The sequence below is a fragment of the Callorhinus ursinus genome, unplaced genomic scaffold, assembly GCF_003265705.2.
Source record: "Callorhinus ursinus isolate GAN/ISIS: 27379988/994484 unplaced genomic scaffold, GSC_fseal_2.0 scaffold25, whole genome shotgun sequence".
NCBI lineage: Eukaryota > Metazoa > Chordata > Mammalia > Carnivora > Otariidae > Callorhinus > Callorhinus ursinus.
In genome coordinates this window covers 41,200,229-41,220,200 of record NW_027397087.1, presented here as the reverse complement: position 1 = coordinate 41,220,200, position 19,972 = coordinate 41,200,229, and the positions used below count along the sequence as shown (strand labels likewise).

The 19,972-nt window shown below is 37.1% G+C and overlaps 1 protein-coding gene across 1 annotated transcript in view; it reads right to left on the bottom strand.

Moving 5' to 3' along the window:
• Positions 1-5,137: 5,137 nt before the first annotated feature.
• The window catches only part of NRG4 (neuregulin 4), a 47,820-nt gene continuing 32,985 nt past the window's right edge, over positions 5,138-19,972 (bottom strand). The window contains exons 2-4 of the mRNA XM_073877429.1: positions 17,355-17,501; positions 5,676-5,755; positions 5,138-5,194 (exon numbers count right to left, since the gene is read on the bottom strand). Coding sequence (XP_073733530.1) covers positions 5,148-5,194; positions 5,676-5,755; positions 17,355-17,501 — 274 coding nt within the window. The 3' untranslated portion in view covers positions 5,138-5,147. The remainder of the gene's footprint in view (positions 5,195-5,675; positions 5,756-17,354; positions 17,502-19,972) is intronic.

Genomic DNA, 19,972 nt, shown 5'->3' with positions numbered 1-19,972 from the left:
TCCCGAGCTGCTTTCAGGATTTTCTTTTTGTCTCTGAGACTTTTAAGGTTCCTATTATTTCTCGGGGTGTTGACCTGTTTTAATTGACTTTGAGACGGGTTCTCTGTGCCTCCTCATTTTGATGCCTGTTTCCTTCCCCAAATTAGGGAAGTTCTCCACTATAATTTGCTACAATATACCTTCTGCCCCTCTCTTACTTCTTCTCCTAGGATCCCAATTATTCTAATATTGTTTTGTCTCATGGTATCACTTATCTCTCAAATTCTCCCCTCATGATCCATTAGTTGTTTAGCTCTTTTTTTTTCAGCTTCTTTATTCTCCATCATTTGGTCTTCTATATCACTAATTCTTTCTTCTATCTCATTATCCTAGCAGTTAGAGCCCCCACCTCATTAATAATAATAGCCTTTTGATTTCGACTTGGCTAGATTTTAGTTCTTTTATTTCTCCAGAAAGGGATTCCCTAGTATCTTCTATGCTTTTTTTTGAGCCCAGCTAGTATCTTTATAATCATCATTCTGAACTCTAGTTGTGACATCTTACTAATGTCTGTATTGATTCGGTCCCTGGCAGGTGGTACGATCTCTTGTTCTATTTTTTGAGGTGATTTTTTCCGTTTTGTCATTTTGTCCATAGAATAATAGGTGAATGAGAGAACAAAATGCTAAAAGGGTAAAAAAGACCCCAGAAAAATATACACTAAACAAATTAGAAGAGACCTGAAACCAGGGGGAAAAGAAAGGAAAAAAAGAAAAGAATATGATTAGTCTGGTGAATAGAACAGAGCCACAGATTTTGGGTGTATGTTGGTCTTTTAGAAGAAACTGCATCCCAAAATTTGAGAGAATAAATACACACACACACACACACACACACACAAACACACACACAAGAATAAGGGTAAATACAATGAAGGGATGGAATATATGAGTGTAAAGATGACAATTTAAAAAGATTTTTAAAAAGGAATCGATAAGCCAGGGTGGCTCAGTCAGCTAAGCGTCTGCCTTCGGCTCAGGTCATGGTTCCAGGGTCCTGGGATCAAGCCCCACATCAGGCTCCCTGCTCGGCGGGAAGCCTGCTCCTCCCTCTCCCACCCCCCCCCACTTTTGTTCCCTCTCTCACTGTATCTCTCTGTCAAATAAATAAATAAAATCTTTAAAAAATATATCATATCTTCCAATAGTCACTCTCAACATGAATGACCTAAATGCTCCTATGAAACAGCAGAGGGTTGAAGATTGGATAAAAAGACATGACACATCCATATGCTGTCTACAAGAGACTCATTTTGAACCTAAAGATACATCCAGACTAAAAGTGAGAAACATTTTTCATGCCAAAGGACCTCAAAAGAAAGCTGGGGTAGAAATTCTCATATCAGACAAATTAGATTTTAAGCTAAAGACTGTAGTAAGAGGGTCGCCTGGGTGGCTCAGTCATTAAGTGTCTGCCTTTGGCTCAGGTCATGATCCCAGGGTCCTGGGATTGAGCCTCGAATCAGGCTCCCTGCTCAGCAGGAAGCCTGCTTCTCCCTCTCCCACTCCCCCTGCTTGTGTTCTTTCTCTCACATTGTCTTTCTCTGTCAAATAAACAAATAAAACCTTAAAAAAAAAAGACTGTAGGAAGAGATACAGACAGACACTATATCATTCTTAAAAGGTCTATCCAACAAGAAGATATAACAATGTAACTATCTGTGCCTCCAACATGGGAGCAGCCAACAATAAGACACAGGTAAACCAAAATAAAGAATCATATTGATAATAATACTTTAATAGTAGGAAACTTCAACACTCCACTCACAGTAATGGACAGATCATCTAAGCAGAAGATGAACAAAGAAACAAGAGCTTTGAATGACACATTGGACAAGATGGACTTCAGAGATATATACAGAACATTCTACCCTAATACAACAGAACACTCATTCTTCTCGAGTGCACATGAAACTTTCTCCAGAATAGATCACATACTGGGTCACAAATCAGGTCTCAACAGATACCAAAAGATTGAGATTATTCCCTGCATATTTTCAGACGATAATGCTTTGAAACTCAATCACAAGAAAAATTTGGAAGGAATCCAAACACTTGGAAGCTAAAGACCATCCTGCATAAGAATGTTTGGGTCAACCAGGAAATTAAAGAAGAACTTAAACAATTCACAGAAACCAATGAGAACAAGAAAACATTTGGTACAAAACCTATGGGATACTGCAAAGGTGGTCCTAAGGGGGAAGTACATAGCCATACAAGCCTCACTCAAAAAAGTATAAAAGTATAAAAATCCTGAATGCACAAGCTAACCATACACTTAAAGGAACTGGAGAAAGAACAGCAAATAAAACCTAAACCAAGCAGGAGAAGAGAAATAATGAAGATTAGAACAGAGATCAATGAAATAGAAACCAGAAAAACAGTTGAGCAAATCAATGAAACTAGAAGCTGGTTTTTTGAAAGAATTAGTAAGATCAATAAATCACCTGTCAGAGTTATCCAAAAGAAAAGAGAAAGGACCCAAATTAATAAAATCATGAAAGAATGGGGAGAGATCACGACTAACACCAAGGAAATAGAAATAACTAGAAATTATTATCAGCAACTATATGCCAATAAATTAAGCTACCTGGAAAAAATGGATGGGCCTTCCTGGAAACCCATAAACTACCAAGACTGAAACAGGAAGAAATTTACCATCTGAATAGACCAATATAGCCAGTAACAAAATTGAAGCAGTGATAAAAAACCTCCCAAAAAACAAGAGTCCAGGGCAGATGCCTTCCCAGGGGAATTCTACCAAACATTTAAAGAAGAAATAATACCTATTCTCCAAAGCTGTTTCAAAAAAATAGACACAGAAGGAAAACTTCCAAACTCGTTCTATGAGGCCAGCATTACCCTGATCCAAAACCAGGCAAAGACCCCATCAAAAAGGAGAATTACAGACCAATATCCCTGATGAATATGGATGCCAAAATTCTCAACAAGATCCTAGCCAATAGGATCCAACAGTACATTAAAAAGCTTAGGCATCACAACCAGGTGGTATTTATTCCTGGGAGGCAAGGGTGGTTCAACATTCACAAATCAATCAATGTGACAGAACACATTAATAAAAGAAAAGACAAGAACCACATGATTCTCTCAATTGATGCATAAAAAGCATTTGACAAAGTACAGCATTCTTTCCTGATTAAAAATTTTCAGAGTATACAGATAGAGGGAACATTCCTCAATTTCATAACAACCATCTCTGAAAAGCCCACAACGAATATCATTCTCAATGGGGAAAAGCTAAGAGCTTTTCCTTTAAGATCAGGAACACAACAAGGATGCCCACTCCTGCCATTATTGTTCAACATAGTACTGGAAGTCCTAGCGACAGCAATGGGACAACAAAAAGAAATAAAATGTATTCAAACTGGCAAAGAAGAAGTGAAACTCTCTTTCTTTCGCAGATGACATGATACTTTATGTGGAAAACCCAAAGACTCCACCCCCAAATTACTAGAACTCATACAGCAATTCAGGAATGTAGCAGGATACAAAATCAATGCACAGAAATCAGTTGCATTTCTATACACTAACAATGTAACTGTAGAAAGAGAAATTAGGGAATCAATTCCATTTACAATAGCACCAAAAATCATAGGATACCTAAGATACCTTTACCTTTGGTAAAGAGTTACCAAAGAGGTAAAGTATCTATACTCTAGAAACTACAGAACACTTATGAAAGAAATTGAAGAAGACACAAAAAGATGGAAAAACATTCCATGCTCATGGATCGGAAGAATAAACATTGTTAAAATGTCTATGCTACCCAGAGCAATCTGTACTTTCAACACCATCCCTACTGAAATTCAATTGGCATTTTTCAAAGTGCTAGAGCAAACAATCCTAAAATTTATATGGAACCAGAAAAGACCCTGAATCACCAAGGAAATGTTGAAAAAGAAAACCAAAGCTGGGGGCATCACGTTGCCTGACTTCATGCTATATTACAAAGCTGTGATCACAAAGACAGCATGGTATTGGCACAAAAACAAACAGTTTTACGCTTTTGGCATAAAGAATTGCAACTGATTTTATATGTTGAGTTTTATATCCTGCAACTTTACTGAGGCCATTTATTACTTCTAACAGTTTTTTAATGGAGTATTTAGGGTTTTTTAACATATAGAATCATGTCATCTGTAAACAGAGATAATTTAACTTATTCCTTTTTTATTGGATACCATTTTTTAAGAAACATCAGGTCTGGTTGCTCCTCTAGTACCTCCAGTGTGAGAGTGAGCATCTTTGCCTTGAACTGGCAAAGTAGAAGAGACAAAAATTTCAATTTTTTCCCATTGATAATGATGCTAGATGTGGAATTTTCATAAATAGCCTTTATTATGTTGAGGAAATTTCCTCTATACCTATTTTGTTCAGAGTTTTTATCATTAGTGGATGTTGAACTTTGTCAACTACTTTTTCTGCATCTATCAAGATGATCATGTGGTTTTTATCTTTCATTCTGTTATTGTGGTGTATCACATTGTTATGTTAAACCAACAGGTTGGTAATTTTTGACTGGATGCAAGGCAATGAATTGTATCTGTTGGGTACTGGGTTTTTTTGCCTTATTGAACATTAATCTGGGATGCAGTTATTTAGAAACAAATTGACTCAGTTCTCACTTTTAAGGTTTGTTAGGCAGCCCTGGAACAGTGCTTAATGTAGGGCTAATTATTCCCCTCTATTGGGGAAACACTCTTCTCTGTACTCTACCTAGTGCCCCATGAATAACTGGATTTTTTAGTTTTATTACTGGGAACAGATATTTTTCCCAGCCCTGTGTGAGTACTGGACTCCTCGAATCCTTTCAAGTAATTCTGTCCCTAACCTCAAATATTTTCCCACTATATCTGTACTGATTAACACTCAGCTGAATACTTGAACTGAAGATCTCTGGAATTCTCTCTGTGCAGCTATTTTGCCTAGTATTCTGTTCACCGACCATCTAGACGCAGTTTTATCTTTTCAACTCAGGGAGTCTACCAAGCTCAGCCTCGGTTCCCCCACCCTGTGCCACGTCCTATAAAGTCTTGCAAAGCAATAACCTGAGGCGACCACTGGCTCACCTCTTCTGTGCCCCATCTCTCAGGGGTCATGATCCTTTGTTTCCTGATGTCCGATGTCTTGAAAACCTGTGTATTATAACCATTCATGTATTATATCCATTTTATTTCTTTTGCTGTTTAAAGTAGGAGGTAAATTCAATCCCTGCTACTCCATCTTGGCCAGAAATAGAAGTCTTAAGATACATTTCAAACATTAATTGGTCTCCAAGTTTCCCAAGTACTTGCCTATCCTTACAGGAAAAAATGCTCCTCCTCTATACATACCAGTCCACTTCAAATTACTTCTGGAGAAACTAACCCCTTACATTATATGTAACACATTATAGCTAACAACATAATTTCACATATTGAGATAACATGGTTTGCTCTGGGGGAAAAACAAGAAAGATGACTAGTGTCATGTTGCTAATAAGAAATCCATATTGATGTCAAAACCTCTACAAAAATTTTCTTGGGTCAACCTTTTGGTTAAATCCAAATCCCTACATGTAAAACAACAATCTCATCCAGGGCTTTAAAATGAGCGTTTTATTTTGAATTTACTTACTGTGGTGGGCACCAGTACTGCTTGTCTCTACCAGGTTTATATCATACTGGACGGAATTGGCCCTCTGAAGGTGGCCCTTCCTGACAGTAAAAAGGAAAGAAACACACAAATAAAAAGTAGGTAAGTGGAAAAGTAGAAAGAAGTTTAAACTTGAATATCGGGGAGGTTCATATTCTTCTCCAGAACTACCTGAAATTGACAAGGCTGCCTTAAAACTATGCCCCATTCTTTAACAAATCCACCAAGGAAAGTAGGTATTTACAGGGACCTCAGATGCTGATAATGTACTTAGTTCTTCTCCTTTAAAATAAGAGTGCTGTTGTTACTAATGTAATGTTTTTGTAATGTTTAAATGTTTAGTGTAATGTTTTTGCCCTTTTTATTCTTATTTTTTTAAATGTTCTTTTTCTAAGATTTTATTCATTCATTTGACAGAGAGAGCACAAGCAGTGTGAGAAGCAGGCAGAGGGAGAAGGAGAAACAGACTCCCCACTGAGCAAGCAGCCTGATCCCAGTACCCCAGGATCATGACCTGAGTGGAAGGCAGACTCTCAACTGACTGAGCCACCCAGGCGCCCCTGCCCTTTTTAAAGAGGTTTTTCAGTATTAGTTGTGACCTTTGTGAGGTGGGATGGGTTTACTCACTATTCTATTAATGGCATTTACAAAACTAATTTTGTATCCATCTTTTTGGTCATCTGGCCAATTAATATAGTTATAATTGTATTCAGATGATCATGACAGTTTTTTAAAAACTACTTTTACTGTTAAACAAGCTTTGGGAATGTAAACTTGCTTTAATTTTTTTCAAAATCTCAGTGCCTAGAGAATTACCTTATAATAATGAAAACGAATTCAAAACCATTTTGCAACAGCAGAATGAAATGTATCTTCTAAAACTACCCTGGTTCCTCCTCATGAAACACTATTGATTCTAGCCTAGATTTCAGCATTTGTGAGATATCATTTTGGACATCATTTAAAGATGGCACTAATTAGTTACCAAATTTCAAAAGGCCCATAGTTAATGCAATCACAACCACTAATGGAAACAAAAACTATTATAGTAAATGGACTTGGTTTCATTCTTGAAAGCACCGCATTTCTGACAAATACAGTTCACTTGGTCAGCACATATGAGCCCAAATCTTAAGTGTAGATTCTATAAGCAATACCAACTCATTTTCAAATTAATTATGCTCTTGGCATTGTTCAGACCCATGTGTCTGCCCATATTATCATGTAAAAATTACTCTATGTTCTCATTCAAAAATGGAAAATACACAATTTCAAACATATTGCAACCCTATCTGAAAATTGTTCAAGGATGTTACTCTTTTTTTTAATTTAATTTTATTGTGTTAAGTTAGTCACCATTCAGTACATCATTAGTTTTTGATGTAGTGTTCCATGATTCATTATTTGCATATAACACCCAGTGCTCCACGCAGAACGTGCCCTCTTTAATACCCATCACCGGGCTAACCCATCCCCCACCCCCCTCCCCTCTAGAACCCTCAGTTTGTTTCTCAGAGTCCATAGTCTCTCATGGTTCACCTCTCCCTCCGATTTCCCCCCCTTCACTTTTCCCTTCCTTCTCCTAATGTCCTCCATGCTGTTCCTTATGTTCCACAAATAAGTAAAACCATAGGATAATGGACTTTCTCTGCTTGACTTATTTCACTTAGCATAATCTCCTCCAGGCCCATCCATGTGAATGTAAAAGTTGGGTACTCATCCTTTCTGACAGCTGAGTAATATTCTATTGTATATATGGACCACATCTTCTTTATCCATTCATCTGTTGAAGGGCATCTCGGCTCTTTCCACAGTTTCACTATTGTGGACATGGCTGTTATGAACATTGGGGTGCATATGGCCCTTCTTTTCACTACATCTGCCTTTAGGGTAAATACCCAATAGTGCACTTGCTGGGTCATAGGGTAGCTCTATTTTTAATTTTTTGAGGAACTTCCACACTGTTTTCCAAAGTGGTTGTACCAACTTGCATTCCCACCAACAGTGTAAGAAGGTTCCCCTTTCTCCACAACCTAACATTTGATGTTTCTTGCCTTCTTAATTTTTGCCATTCTAACTGGTGTAAGGTGGTATCTCAGTGTGGTTTTGATTTGAATTTCCCTGATGGCTAATGATGATGAACATTTTTTCATGTGTCTGTTGGCCATTTGTATGTCATTATTTGTTTCTTGAGTGTTGAATTTGAGAAGTTCTTTATAGATCTTGGATATTAACCCTTTATCTGTAGTGTCATTTGCAAATATCCACTCCCATTCCGTGGGTTGCCTCTCTGTTTTGTTGACTGTTTCCTTCGCTGTGCAGAAGCTTTTTATCTTGAAGTCCCAAAAGTTCATTTTTGCGTTTGTTTCCCTTGCCTTTGGAGATGTGTCCTGAAAAAAGTTGCTGTGGCTGATGTCGAAGAGGATACTGCCTATGTTCTCCTCTAGGGTTTTGATGGATTCCTGTCTCACAATGAGGCCTTTCATCCATTTTGAGTTTATCTTTGTGTGTGGTGTAAGAGAATGGTCCAGTTTCATTCTTCTACATGTGGCTGTCCAATTTTCCCAGCACCATTTATTGAAGAGACTTTTTTTTTCATTGGATATGCTTTCCTCTTTTGTCGAAGATTAGTTGACCATAGAGTTGTGGGTCCATTTCTGGGGTCTCTACTCTGTTTCATTGATCTACGTGTCTGATTTTGTCCCAATACTATGCTGTCTTGATGATCACAGCTTTGTAATATAGTTTGAAGCCAGGCATTGTGATGCCCCCAACTTTAGTTTTCTTTTTCAACATTCCCCTGGCAATTCAGAGTCTTTTCTGGTTCCATTCAAATTTTAGGATTGTTTGTTCCAGCTCTGTGTGTGAAAAACATTGATGGTATTTTGATAGGGATTGCATTGAATGTGTAGATTGCTCTGGGGAGTATAGACATTGTCACAATGTTTATTCTTCCAATCCATAAGCATGGAATGTTTTTCCATCTCTTCGTGTCTTCCTCAATTTCTTTCATAAATGTTCTGTAGTTTCTAGAGTATAGATCCTTCACCTCTTTGGTTAGGTTTATTCCGAGGTATCTTACAGTTTTTGGAGCTATTGTAAATGGAATCAATTACTTAATTTCTTTTTCTACATTGTTAGTGTATAGAAATGCAACCGATTTCTGTGCATTGATTTTTGTATCCTGCCACATTGCTAAATTGCTGTATGAGTTCTGGTAATTTGGGGGTGGAGTCTTTTGGGTTTTCCACATAAAGTATCATGTCATCTGTGAAGAGAGAGTTTGATTTCTTCATTGCCAATTTGTTTTTGTTTTTTTTTTTTAAAGATTTTATTTATTTGACAGAGAGACACAGCGAGAGAGGGAACACAAGCAGGGGGAGAGGGAAAGGGAGAAGCAGGCTCCCCGCCGAGCAGGGAGCCCGATGTGGGGCTCAATCCCAGGACCGCAGGATCACGACCTGAGCCAAAGGCAGACGCTCAACGACTGAGCCACCCAGGTGCCCCTCTTCATTGCCAATTTGAATGCCTTTTATTTCTTTTTGTGTCTGATTGCTGAGGCTAGGAATTCTAGTACTATCTTGAACAATAGTGGTGACAGTGGGCATCCCTGTCACGTTCCTGACCATAAAGGAAAAGCTCTCAGTTTTTCCCCACAGAAAATGATATTCACTGTGGGCTTTTCAGAGATGGTTATTATGAAATTGAGGTATGTTCCCTCTACCCCTATACTTTGAAAAGTTTTAATCAGAAAAGGATGCTGTATTTTGTCAAACGCTTTTTATGCATCACTCTCTTCTTTTGTTACTGTGATCTATCAAGTAGATTGATTAGCGAATTGAACCACCCTTGTATCCCAGGAATAAATTCCACCTGGTCGTGGTGAATAATCCTTTTAATGTATTGTTGGGTCCTATTGGCTAGGATCTTGTTGAGAATTTTGGCATCCATATTCATCAGGGATATTGGTCTGTAATTCTCCTTTTTGGTGGGGTCTTTGGTTTTGGTATCAGGGTAATCCTGGCCTCACAGAAAGTGTTTGGAAGTTTTCCTTCTATTTCTAGTTTTTGAAACAGCCTCAGTAGAACAGGTATTATTTCTTCTTTAAATGTTTGGTAGAATTCCCCTGGGAAGCCATCTAGCCCTGGGCTCTTGTTTGTTGGGAGGGCTTTGATTACTGCTTCAATTTCCTTGCTGGTTATGGGTCTGTTCAGATGGTAAATTTCTTCCTGTTTCAGTCTTGATAGTTTATAAGATTCCAGGAATGCATCCATTTCTTCCAGATTGCCTAATTTGCTGGCAAATAGGTGCTGGTAATAAGTTCCAACAATTGTCTCTAAATCTTTGGTATTGGTTGTGATTTATCCCCTTTCATTCATGATTTCATTAATTTGGATCCTTTCTCTTTTGTTTCAGATAAGTCTGGCTAGAGGTTTATCAATCATATTAATTCAAAGAACCAGCTACTAGTTTCATTCTATGGTTCTTTTTGTTTCTATTTCATTGATCTCTTCTCTAAACTTTATTGTTCCTCTTCTCCTACTGGGTTTAGGTTTTATTTGCTGTTTTCTCCAGGTCCTTTAGGTGTAAGGTTAGCTTGTGCATTTGGAATTTTTCTAATTTTTTGAGAGAGGCTTGGATGGTGATGTACTGCCCTCTTAGGACTACTTTTGCAGTATCCTATAGGTTTTGAAGCAATGTATTTTCATTGTCATTGGTTTCAATGAATTGTTTAAGTTCTTTAATTTCTGGGTTGACCCATTCATCCTTTAACCAGATTCTCTTTAACCTCCAAGTGTTTGACTTCCTTCCAAATTTCTTCTTGTGATTGAATTCCAATTTCAAAGCATTGTCATCTGAAAACATGCAGGGAATAATCTCAATCTTTTGGTGTTGGTTGAGACCTGATTTTTGACCCAATATGTGATCTATTCTGGAGAAAGTTCCATGTGCACTTGAGAAGAAAGAGTGTTCTGTTGTTTTAGGATGGAATGTTCTCTACATATCTACGAAGTCCATCTGGTCCAAAGTGTCATTCAAGGCTCTTGTTTCTTTGTTGATCTTCTGCTTAATCTGTCCATTGTTGTGAGTGGAGTGTTGAGGACTCCTACTATTAATATATTATTATGTTTATTTATTTTGGTTATTAATTGTTTATGTAATTGGCTGTTCCCATGTTGGGGGCATAGATATTTACAATTGTTATATCTTCTTGTTGGATAGACCCTTTAAGTATGATATACTGTCCCACTACATCTCTTACTACAGTCTTTGGTTTAAAATCTAATTTGTCTGATATGAGAATTGCTACCCCAGCTTTCTCTTGAGGTCCATTGGCATGGTAAGTTGTTCTACATCCCTTCACTTTTAATCTGGAGGTGTCTTTAGGTTCAAAATGAGTCTCTTGTAGACAGCATATGAATGGGTCCTGATTTTTTATCCAATCTGATACCCTGTGTCTTTTGATTGGAGCATTCAACCCATTTACATTCAGAGTAACTACTGAAAGATATGAATTTAGTGCCATTGTATTACCTGTAAAGTCACTTTTTCTGTAGATTGTCTCTGTTACTTCCTGGTCTCTGTTTCCCTTGGGGTTTTCCTTCGCTTACAGTATCCCCTTTAATATTTCTTGCAGGGCTGCCTTTGTGGTCATATTCTTTGAGTTTCTGTCTGTCCTGGAAACTCTTTCTCTCTCCTTCCATTCTGAATGACAGCCTTGCTGAATGAAGTATTCTTGGCTGCATATTCTTCTCATTTAGTACCCTGAATATATCTTGCCAGCCCTTTCTAGCCTCTCAGGTGTCTGTGGATAGATCTAATGTTATTCTGAAGTTCCTCCTTCCATATGTAAGAAATCTCTTCCTCCTAGCTGTTCTCAGGATAGCTTCTTTGGCTCTAAAGATTTGCAAGCTTCATTATTATATGTCAGGGTGTGGATCTATTTTTATTGATTTGGGGAGGAGTCCTCTCTGCCTCTTGGATGTGAATGCTTGTTTCCTTCCCCAGATTATGGACGTTCTCAGCTATGATTTGCTCAAATATACCTTCTAGCACTCTCTCTACCCTTTTCAATGTATCTTTAAATTCTCTATGCCTCTCTTTGGTGTTATGAGTTGTTTTTCTCTCTTTTCTTCAATTTCCTTCCTTTCCATCAGCCTGTCTTCTAGATCACTTATTCTCTCTTCCACCTCATTGACCCGAGCTGTTAGAATATCTAATTTAGACTGCATCTCATTCATAGCATTTTTAAGTTTGGCCTTATTAGATCTCATTTCCGGCCTTAGAGATTCTATATTGTCACTTATGCTTTTTTCAAGCCTAGCTATTAACTTTATGATTGCTATCTTGAATTCTATCTCTGACATCTCACTTATATGCATATCGATTAGCTCTGTGGCAGAGAACACTCCCTCGGGTTCTTTTTTTTTCCCCATGAGTTCCTCCTTCTAGTCATTCTGGTCAGAGATCGCTGGTTGGGCAAATGAACAGAGTCCAAAATATCAACCATGACCCAACCAAGATGCACCATAGAAAAATCTGGAGTGGTCAGTAACCACCACAGAAAAACAAAGCAAGCCAAAATGAAACACAAAAATAAAATTAAAATATTTTAAAATGGGGGAAGGAGAAAAGAGAATATTCTCGCAGTGTGGACAAAGCAGGGTGAATTTTGTCTGTGTGTTAGAAGACACTACATCCCCAAATTGCAAGGAAAATAGAACTTATAGAGTGAAAAAAGTACTAAAATGAAGCATATATCTATAACATGTAGAAGTGAAAAAAATGTAAGTTAAAAAGCGACTATGAAATATAAGTTGGTATAATAAGCATCTAGTTGAAATGGGAAGATGGTAAAAAGAAAAAAAGGAGAAAAAGCATAAGAAAAAGAAGAAAGAAAAGGAGAATTTTATCCGAAAAATAAATGAGTCATGAAGCAGCACCTGGAGCTCAATATACTATTTTCCCCTGGCATTGGAATTTTACAGACTTGTGGGTTCCATAGGCTCGTCGTCCACTTGTTTTTCCAGTTTGTCTTCTGGGAGAGGGGCCTGCCATGCTGTTTCTCAGGTATCCCTGCCTGGGCAGAGTTGTCCCAGCCCCTGTCAGGGGGACGGGCTCAGTGCAAACTGGTCCTCTGTGTGGCTTTTGTTATCTGGAGGTTTTCCAAGCCTCTTCAAAAGGATCAGAGCAAAAATGGCTGTGCCCAGACCTCTGGCCCAGAGCAGGAAGATCACAGTCTGCCCTCTTTAATAAACTCTCCAGGACAAATGGTCTCCACTTCTGTATGCACCAAAAACCACAGTCTCCACTTCTGTATGCACCAAAAACCAAGAACCCTTTTGACTCTAAAACCACAAGTGGCCGTGGGCTCATGCACACACCTAAAGCTCCTGGGTCATGTCTGGGTGCCACCCTAATGTCCTTTCCAGGCCACTATCGCCCTGCAAGCTTTTGCCTAGTCGCAGGCACAGCTGTTTCACCTCTCCTAGGGGATGGTAAACGGTCCCCAGTTTACCAGTCCTTTTCAGGCTGCCCAGGAAAAGAGCGATTTACTGACTGGCCCAGCTCGCGGTTTATGGTGACCTGAGTTGAGAGTCTCCTCATGTGCTCGCTGACCATAAGCTGCTTCCCGGCTTCACTGCTTGGGTACTCTCTGGTTCAGGCACTGAGTTCACTCTGTGACTCCTCAGATCCAGAGACCATAATTCCCCACCTAGAATTCTGTCTTTTCATTTCCAGAGCCCCTTTCAGAGAGGGATGTCTCTCACTAGAGCAGATTTCTAAGGGTTCCAATTTTGCACTCCAGTGTTATATCACTTTCCAGGAGCCAGCTTATGGAGGCTCCCTCCCCTTTCTGTTTATCTTTCTGATACCTCCCCACAGATTCATGACTCCATATGTCCTACCTTGCAAAAAGCAGTCACTTTTCTGCTTGTAAAGTTCCAGATATATACTCTTATATCTTAGGCTGATTTCATGGGTGTTCAAAATGGTTTGATAGATATCCAGCTAAATTCAGGGGACCAGTTGAAACGGGGTCCCCTACTCCTCCGCCATCTTGCCTCCCTCTCTACTTCCCTCTTTTGTGTGTTCTGATTTATAGTGCCTCTTTTCTTTTCTGTTTGGTAATCTTTTTACACTGTGAGATACTTTTCTAGATACAGAATGAAAGTGGGTTCTTTAAGCATTAATTCACATGTGTTTCTGTCAACCACCTGGGAGCACTACAAACCTAGACTATTTTACATTCTCAGCACCCAAACCCCCCAAACCCACATTCATACTGCAAATTCATGATGCAAACCCATATGATATCTGTGACTGCAGGTTCCTTTTGCCCTTTCATTCATTACCACTTCTCCTTATGTATTCTTTTCCTTCTCTTATCTATACTTTCTACCAAACAGGTATTGCTTAGCCTACTACAGGGTACTTCACATTAGAAATATTGCCAAATTCTGGCTCAGGCCCACAGGGCTACTGTGACTTAGAAGGTCTCCTCTGAAACTTTGTTGCTTAGTGGCATTGAACACCTTTCTCCACAACTCAGTGGTTAGCATAGGACTTTCAGTTTTGGACTACTACAGCAATATTAAAGTTCTATGGATTAAAAAAAAGTCATTCTACAATTCCCAGGAGAATATTAGATTTCCTAATAAATCCTTTGCTTATTATGTAAGATATGTATTGTAGCTCTCCATCTTACAGGCATATGGTAGCAAATTGCATTTCCTAACACCCCTTGCAACTGAGTAAGACTATGCAACTCATTCTGGTCAGATAGATCAATACAAGTATGACAGCCTTCAAAGCTTCTTTCCCCTCTAGCACAGGCAACATCATTCAAGATAGTGGCTGTTCCATTAGCTTGAGACTTGAAGTAACTATGAGTAGCAAAGCTCTGACTGCCAAATTATAATATTTATATACTATGAATGGGAATGGGTCTTATATTATTAAGCCACTAAATTGTGAGGGTTGATAATTACAGTAGCCAAACCTAGTCTATCCTGACTGATGTTACAAAAACTATTTATTATCCAACCAGTAACAGATAAAATATTATCTTTCTAATTTGACACTAGAGTGAATAATGAGGGAATTAGTCAGTTGGTCTTTTCCTTAGCATATTAGACAAAATATTTAGAGGGATAGAAAAAATATATAAATCATTATTCAGCTTTTTTCCCAAACATTATTTAAAGTCAGAGTAAACCTAATTCCAAACATGAGTGTTCTAGTTATTTACTAGTGCACAATAAATCGAACCAACTCAGTGGATTAAAACAATTTCTTTCTCATGGTTCTGTGGGTTGACAGCTGGGCATTTTTTGGTTGGGGTCTTTGCTTGCAGTCAACTGACAGGTAGGTCTGCAATCTACTAAAGGTTCAACTGAGTTGATTGTCTGAGATAGCTCATTCAAACTGCTGGTGGTTGACATTGGCTGTTGTCTGGGAGCTCAGCTGAGTCTGGTTCTTCGTGGTGTTTAGGCTTCTCACAACATGGTGACTGATTCTCAAAGAGCATCACAAATATGAGTGGCAGGAGGTGGAAGCTACCAGACCATTTAAAGACTGGAACAGCATCATTTCCACAATATTCTTGATCAAAGCAGACCTAATATCTGCCCAGATTCAAGGATTCAGACATAAACTACCTCTTGATATAAGAGTGGCAAGGTCACAAGGCAGAGGAGTATGTGGGAATGAGAGATACTGTAGCTATCTTTGGGAAATACAATCTGATACAATGGGTTTCTATTTAATTTTTTTATCTGAAGTAGTCAAATGCTAAAATTATGAAAGATAAAACATGAGATTACTTAAATGATATATTTTGGAATAAAATATATAATTACCACATATTTTAAAAGCACAATCTCTCTCCAATTTAATTACTCTATGGCAAAAGTAATTCAGAAATAAGGACTTTATGAAATACAATTTTACATATATATTCCTTTTCCTAGACTATAAACTTCTCAAGCCCTCTTTTATTATTACCCTCAGCTCCATTTTCATAAGTATCTATGAGAGCATACAGGGTGCATTTAATAAATAGTGATGAAAGTTATACCAGGTAACTCCTAAACTTAATAAATTCTATATTCACTTATTTTCACAAAATTTCAGAAAAAGTTGAAGACCAAAACTAGTAAGTGAAAGTAATCTCCTGTATATTGCATTGCTTCATATGAAAAAATTTTCCACTTGTCTTTCTTATGAGTTACAAGGAGACCCAAATTAACTGCCTCCTTATTTGCCTCTCTCCAAGTTGATTTAAATCTCATTGAAGTTAGCAAACATGTCTATCTTATCTTGTTCACTACTGTATTCTTTATGTTTAGCACAATGCCTAGCACATAGTAGGCACTAAATAAAGAACTGACCTTATATATTAACCATAGGTCTTAAATTTATATTTACAGTGTTATATAAGTTGTTTCCTTTCTTTCACATTCAAAATTAACTTTAAATACACTTAGCCCTGGGATGCCTTGGTGGCGCAGTCAGTTAAGAATCTGACTCTTGACTTTGGTTCAGGTTATGATCTCAGGGTTGTGAGATCGAACCCAGCATCAGGCTCCGTGCTGAGTGCAGAGCCTGCTTAGGATTCTCTCCCCGCTCCCCTTATCCCTCCCCCCCATTGCACTCTCTTTCTCAAAAAAATAATAAAATAGATAGGTAGATAGGTAGGTATGTAGGTAGATAGATAGATAGATGATAGACAGACCCAGCCCTAATATTTAGGTATTTTGGCATGATCACTTCAGTAAATGTGGCTCTACCTAACTAGTTTACAGGAGTCAATGTTTGATGACAGTAACAAAGAACAAATAGAGATTATTTAAGACCATTTCAAAAATGACTTATTGGGGAGCCTGGGTGGCTCAGTCATTAAGTGTCTGCCTTCGGCTCAGGTCATGATCCCAGGGTCCTGGGATTGAGCCCCGCGTCAGGTCCCCTGCTCAGTGGGAAGCCTGCTTCTCTCTCTCCCACTCCCCCTGCTTGTGTTCCCTCTCTCGCTGTGTCTCCCTCTGTCAAATAAATAAATAAAATCTTTTTTAAAAATTAATTAGTAATTTAGTAACAATAGATGTATTAGAGAGGTAACTTTATTTTTTTTTCTTTTTTTAAATTCTTTATTTAAATTCAATTTAGTTAACACACATGATATCATTAGTTTCAGGGGTAGAATTTAATGATTCCTAAGTTGCATATAACACCCACGGCTCATTACATCAAGTGCCCTCCTTAATGCCCATCACCCAATTACCCCTTACTCCCACCAACCTCCTCTCCAACGACCCTGAGTTTGTTTCCTAGAATGAAGTGTCTCCTATGATTTGCTGCCTTCTCTATTTTCATCTTAATTTCTTTTTTTTTCCCTTCCCCTATGTTCATCTGTTTTGTTTCTTAAATTCAATATATGAGTGAAATCATATGGTGTTTGTCTTTCTCTGACTGACTTATTTCACGTAGCATAATACCCTCTAGTTCCATCAAAATCATTACAAATGGCAAGATTTCATTCTTTTTGAGATAACTTTGAATGGAAAACACTATCTGCAAAAATATCTAGATCTAAAGGACCTAGTAATTATTTAATAGAATAACTACCTTTTTTTCCCAAAAGTTTGTTTCTATTTTGGTTACCTGAAAAGGAAGTAGAGGGCTCCAATGATAAGAGTTCCTAGAAGAGTCAATGCCACAAAAGCTGCAAACAGGTCACTTTTAGTTTGGATGCTGGAGCTTGGGAGAAAAACTTCTTCACAACGAGCTCCCGTATAATTTTCAATGCATCTACAGAATAAAATTTTAGATAAAGAATTGCATTCTTTGTCTTATTAACTAATATAGAAAGCAAAAGGTTTCCAGCTGGTATGAAGATAAAATACTAATTTTCCAGGTTTTGAACATAGAATAGGCATGGTTTCCTATAATGTTCACAGAGTTACAGTTATAATAAAGGAAATTAGCATATGTAATCTAATCTTTGTAATCTTCCTTTTACAATTTTCTAATTGCTTAGAAACTCCAGAGAAATTCTAGAATATTTGGTCCTTTTATCTTCTGGATTTTCAATGATGTAATTATCCACACTTAAATTTATCTGAAATTTACTTTGTCATATCTGGTATAGATGTGGGTTTAAATGTATTTTTATTCAATATTGCTGGTTATTCTAACACCATTTATTAAATAATTCTCTTTCCTACTGTTTAATAGTGCCTCCTTTAACATATGTCCAATTTGTATAAGTAACATTTCTTTCTATTCTTCCATATCTACACATATAATCTTCTACCCCACTGCTTCCATATTGTTGCTTTATAATATATTTTAATATCTGGTAGTTCTCTTTCCTATTACTTTCCTTTTCTAGAATATTTTTTGGTATTTTCATTTGCCAACCAAATATTTTATGGCAATTTTTTTTTAATGTAAGCTCTATAACCAAATGTGCGGCTTGAACTCACAACTCTGAGATCAATAGTCACATGCTCCACTGACTGAGCCAGTCAGGTGCCCCTGCTAACCAAATGTTTTAAAGGCAATTACTTTCAACTCCGTAAAACTATATGGAAAAGGACCATATCTTTGATAAGACAAATCAGTTCCCTTTTCCTAGTTAATATGTTCAAAGAATTATAAAACATAGAGATTGATATGGATTAATGAGAATGACACTGTTTGGGATCAGATCAATTTCATTATTCTGTAGTTTCTGTTAAAATAAAGAATAGTATTTTAATATACACCAATGTTTATTAAACCCAATAAGTTATGGAGTAAACTACACTTAGCAATACTTTAGTATAAAAAAGTATATGTCTGTATGCATGTGTGTGTGTATATATATATATGTATTTTTCTTCTTCATGCTGGTATTACCACAGTTAGAAATGTTGATTTATCTCCTTTTCTCCACTTCAGTGAACTAATTACTAAATAATGTGATAAGCTAAAAAGCAATATACATATAAAGGAGAGAATAAAACACCAAGATACAGCACAAAATATATCAATTTTACTTAAATCTACATATCAAACATGTTTTATGAACCCCAAGCCTTACCCACTGTGAGGTAGTAGTGTTATTGTTATAGGGTATCAGTTTGAGCAAAAAAGCAGTCTCATTCTCTCAAACTACTGTAAAGATGGAGTTGAGACACAGAAAGGAAAGGTTAGGATAGAACATGAGTGGCAAACTGAAATGAAAGTAAAAATATTTTGGGAAAACACAAATTACCTAAATAGAAAATACTTATTTTTCCATAAACTAAGTCAAATAAATAAGTGTGAGAAGAACAAAATTTAATTGAAAATAACTTTTCTCCTACAGCCCCACATTCCACTTCTCAAAAGGGGAATCCACAAAGGGGAATACATACACACACACACACACACACACACACACCTGGAAAGTCAACATAGAAACTGCCATAAAAACTGATACACATGTCATCACAAAATAACCAAAGGAAAGGGGCATCCCACACAGTAAAAAAACAAAAACAAAAAAACAGTTTCTAAATTTAATTTGCCAAAGTATCTCTAAAATGACCAAAATAGAGAGAAAAACTCCTCTAGCTTTAATTTTTAGAATTAGAATTCAATAAGTAGTAATTATTTCTGACTTCTGAAGGTTTTTAAGGAAAAGATTTGCTGTCATAGTTTTAAAATAACTCAAGTTTTGAAATAATGTTAAAATGGGGCTGTTTCTACTCTAGAAAAGATAACTAGAACCCTAAGGACATAATTCTTCTTCATAATGAGGATTTCTTTTAAAAAACCTATAAACTCATTACTTAAATTTCTTAAAGCTATTCAACTTTAGGTATGATTGAACTTCAAGGAGAAGATGCAAAGTAGCCAATGGACCTAACTATAAATGTTTTACCTGGACAGTAAATACTTTGAGTTGGAAGGAGTCAAGGGAATGGTATAAATATAAACTTAGTAGTCAGATCAGCTTGTAAGCAAACAAAAAAAGGAATATAAAGGAAACCAACACTAGAATGTCATTTTGTTATCTTACAGCAGGGCAAAGCAAATACATACTCTTGTGGGAAAGTAAAAACATGATGCTATCTTTAAATAATGTCAAGGAAAAACAACTCACTTTTTAACTAGTTAAATCAGAATTTAGAGAAAAGCAAAGAGAAATTTAAATATTATGTTAAAGAAGTAGGAATGTTGACTTAAAAATTAATTTAAAATACTTAGATATTTATCATGCAAAAAAGTGAACAGCCCACCAATGATCCAAC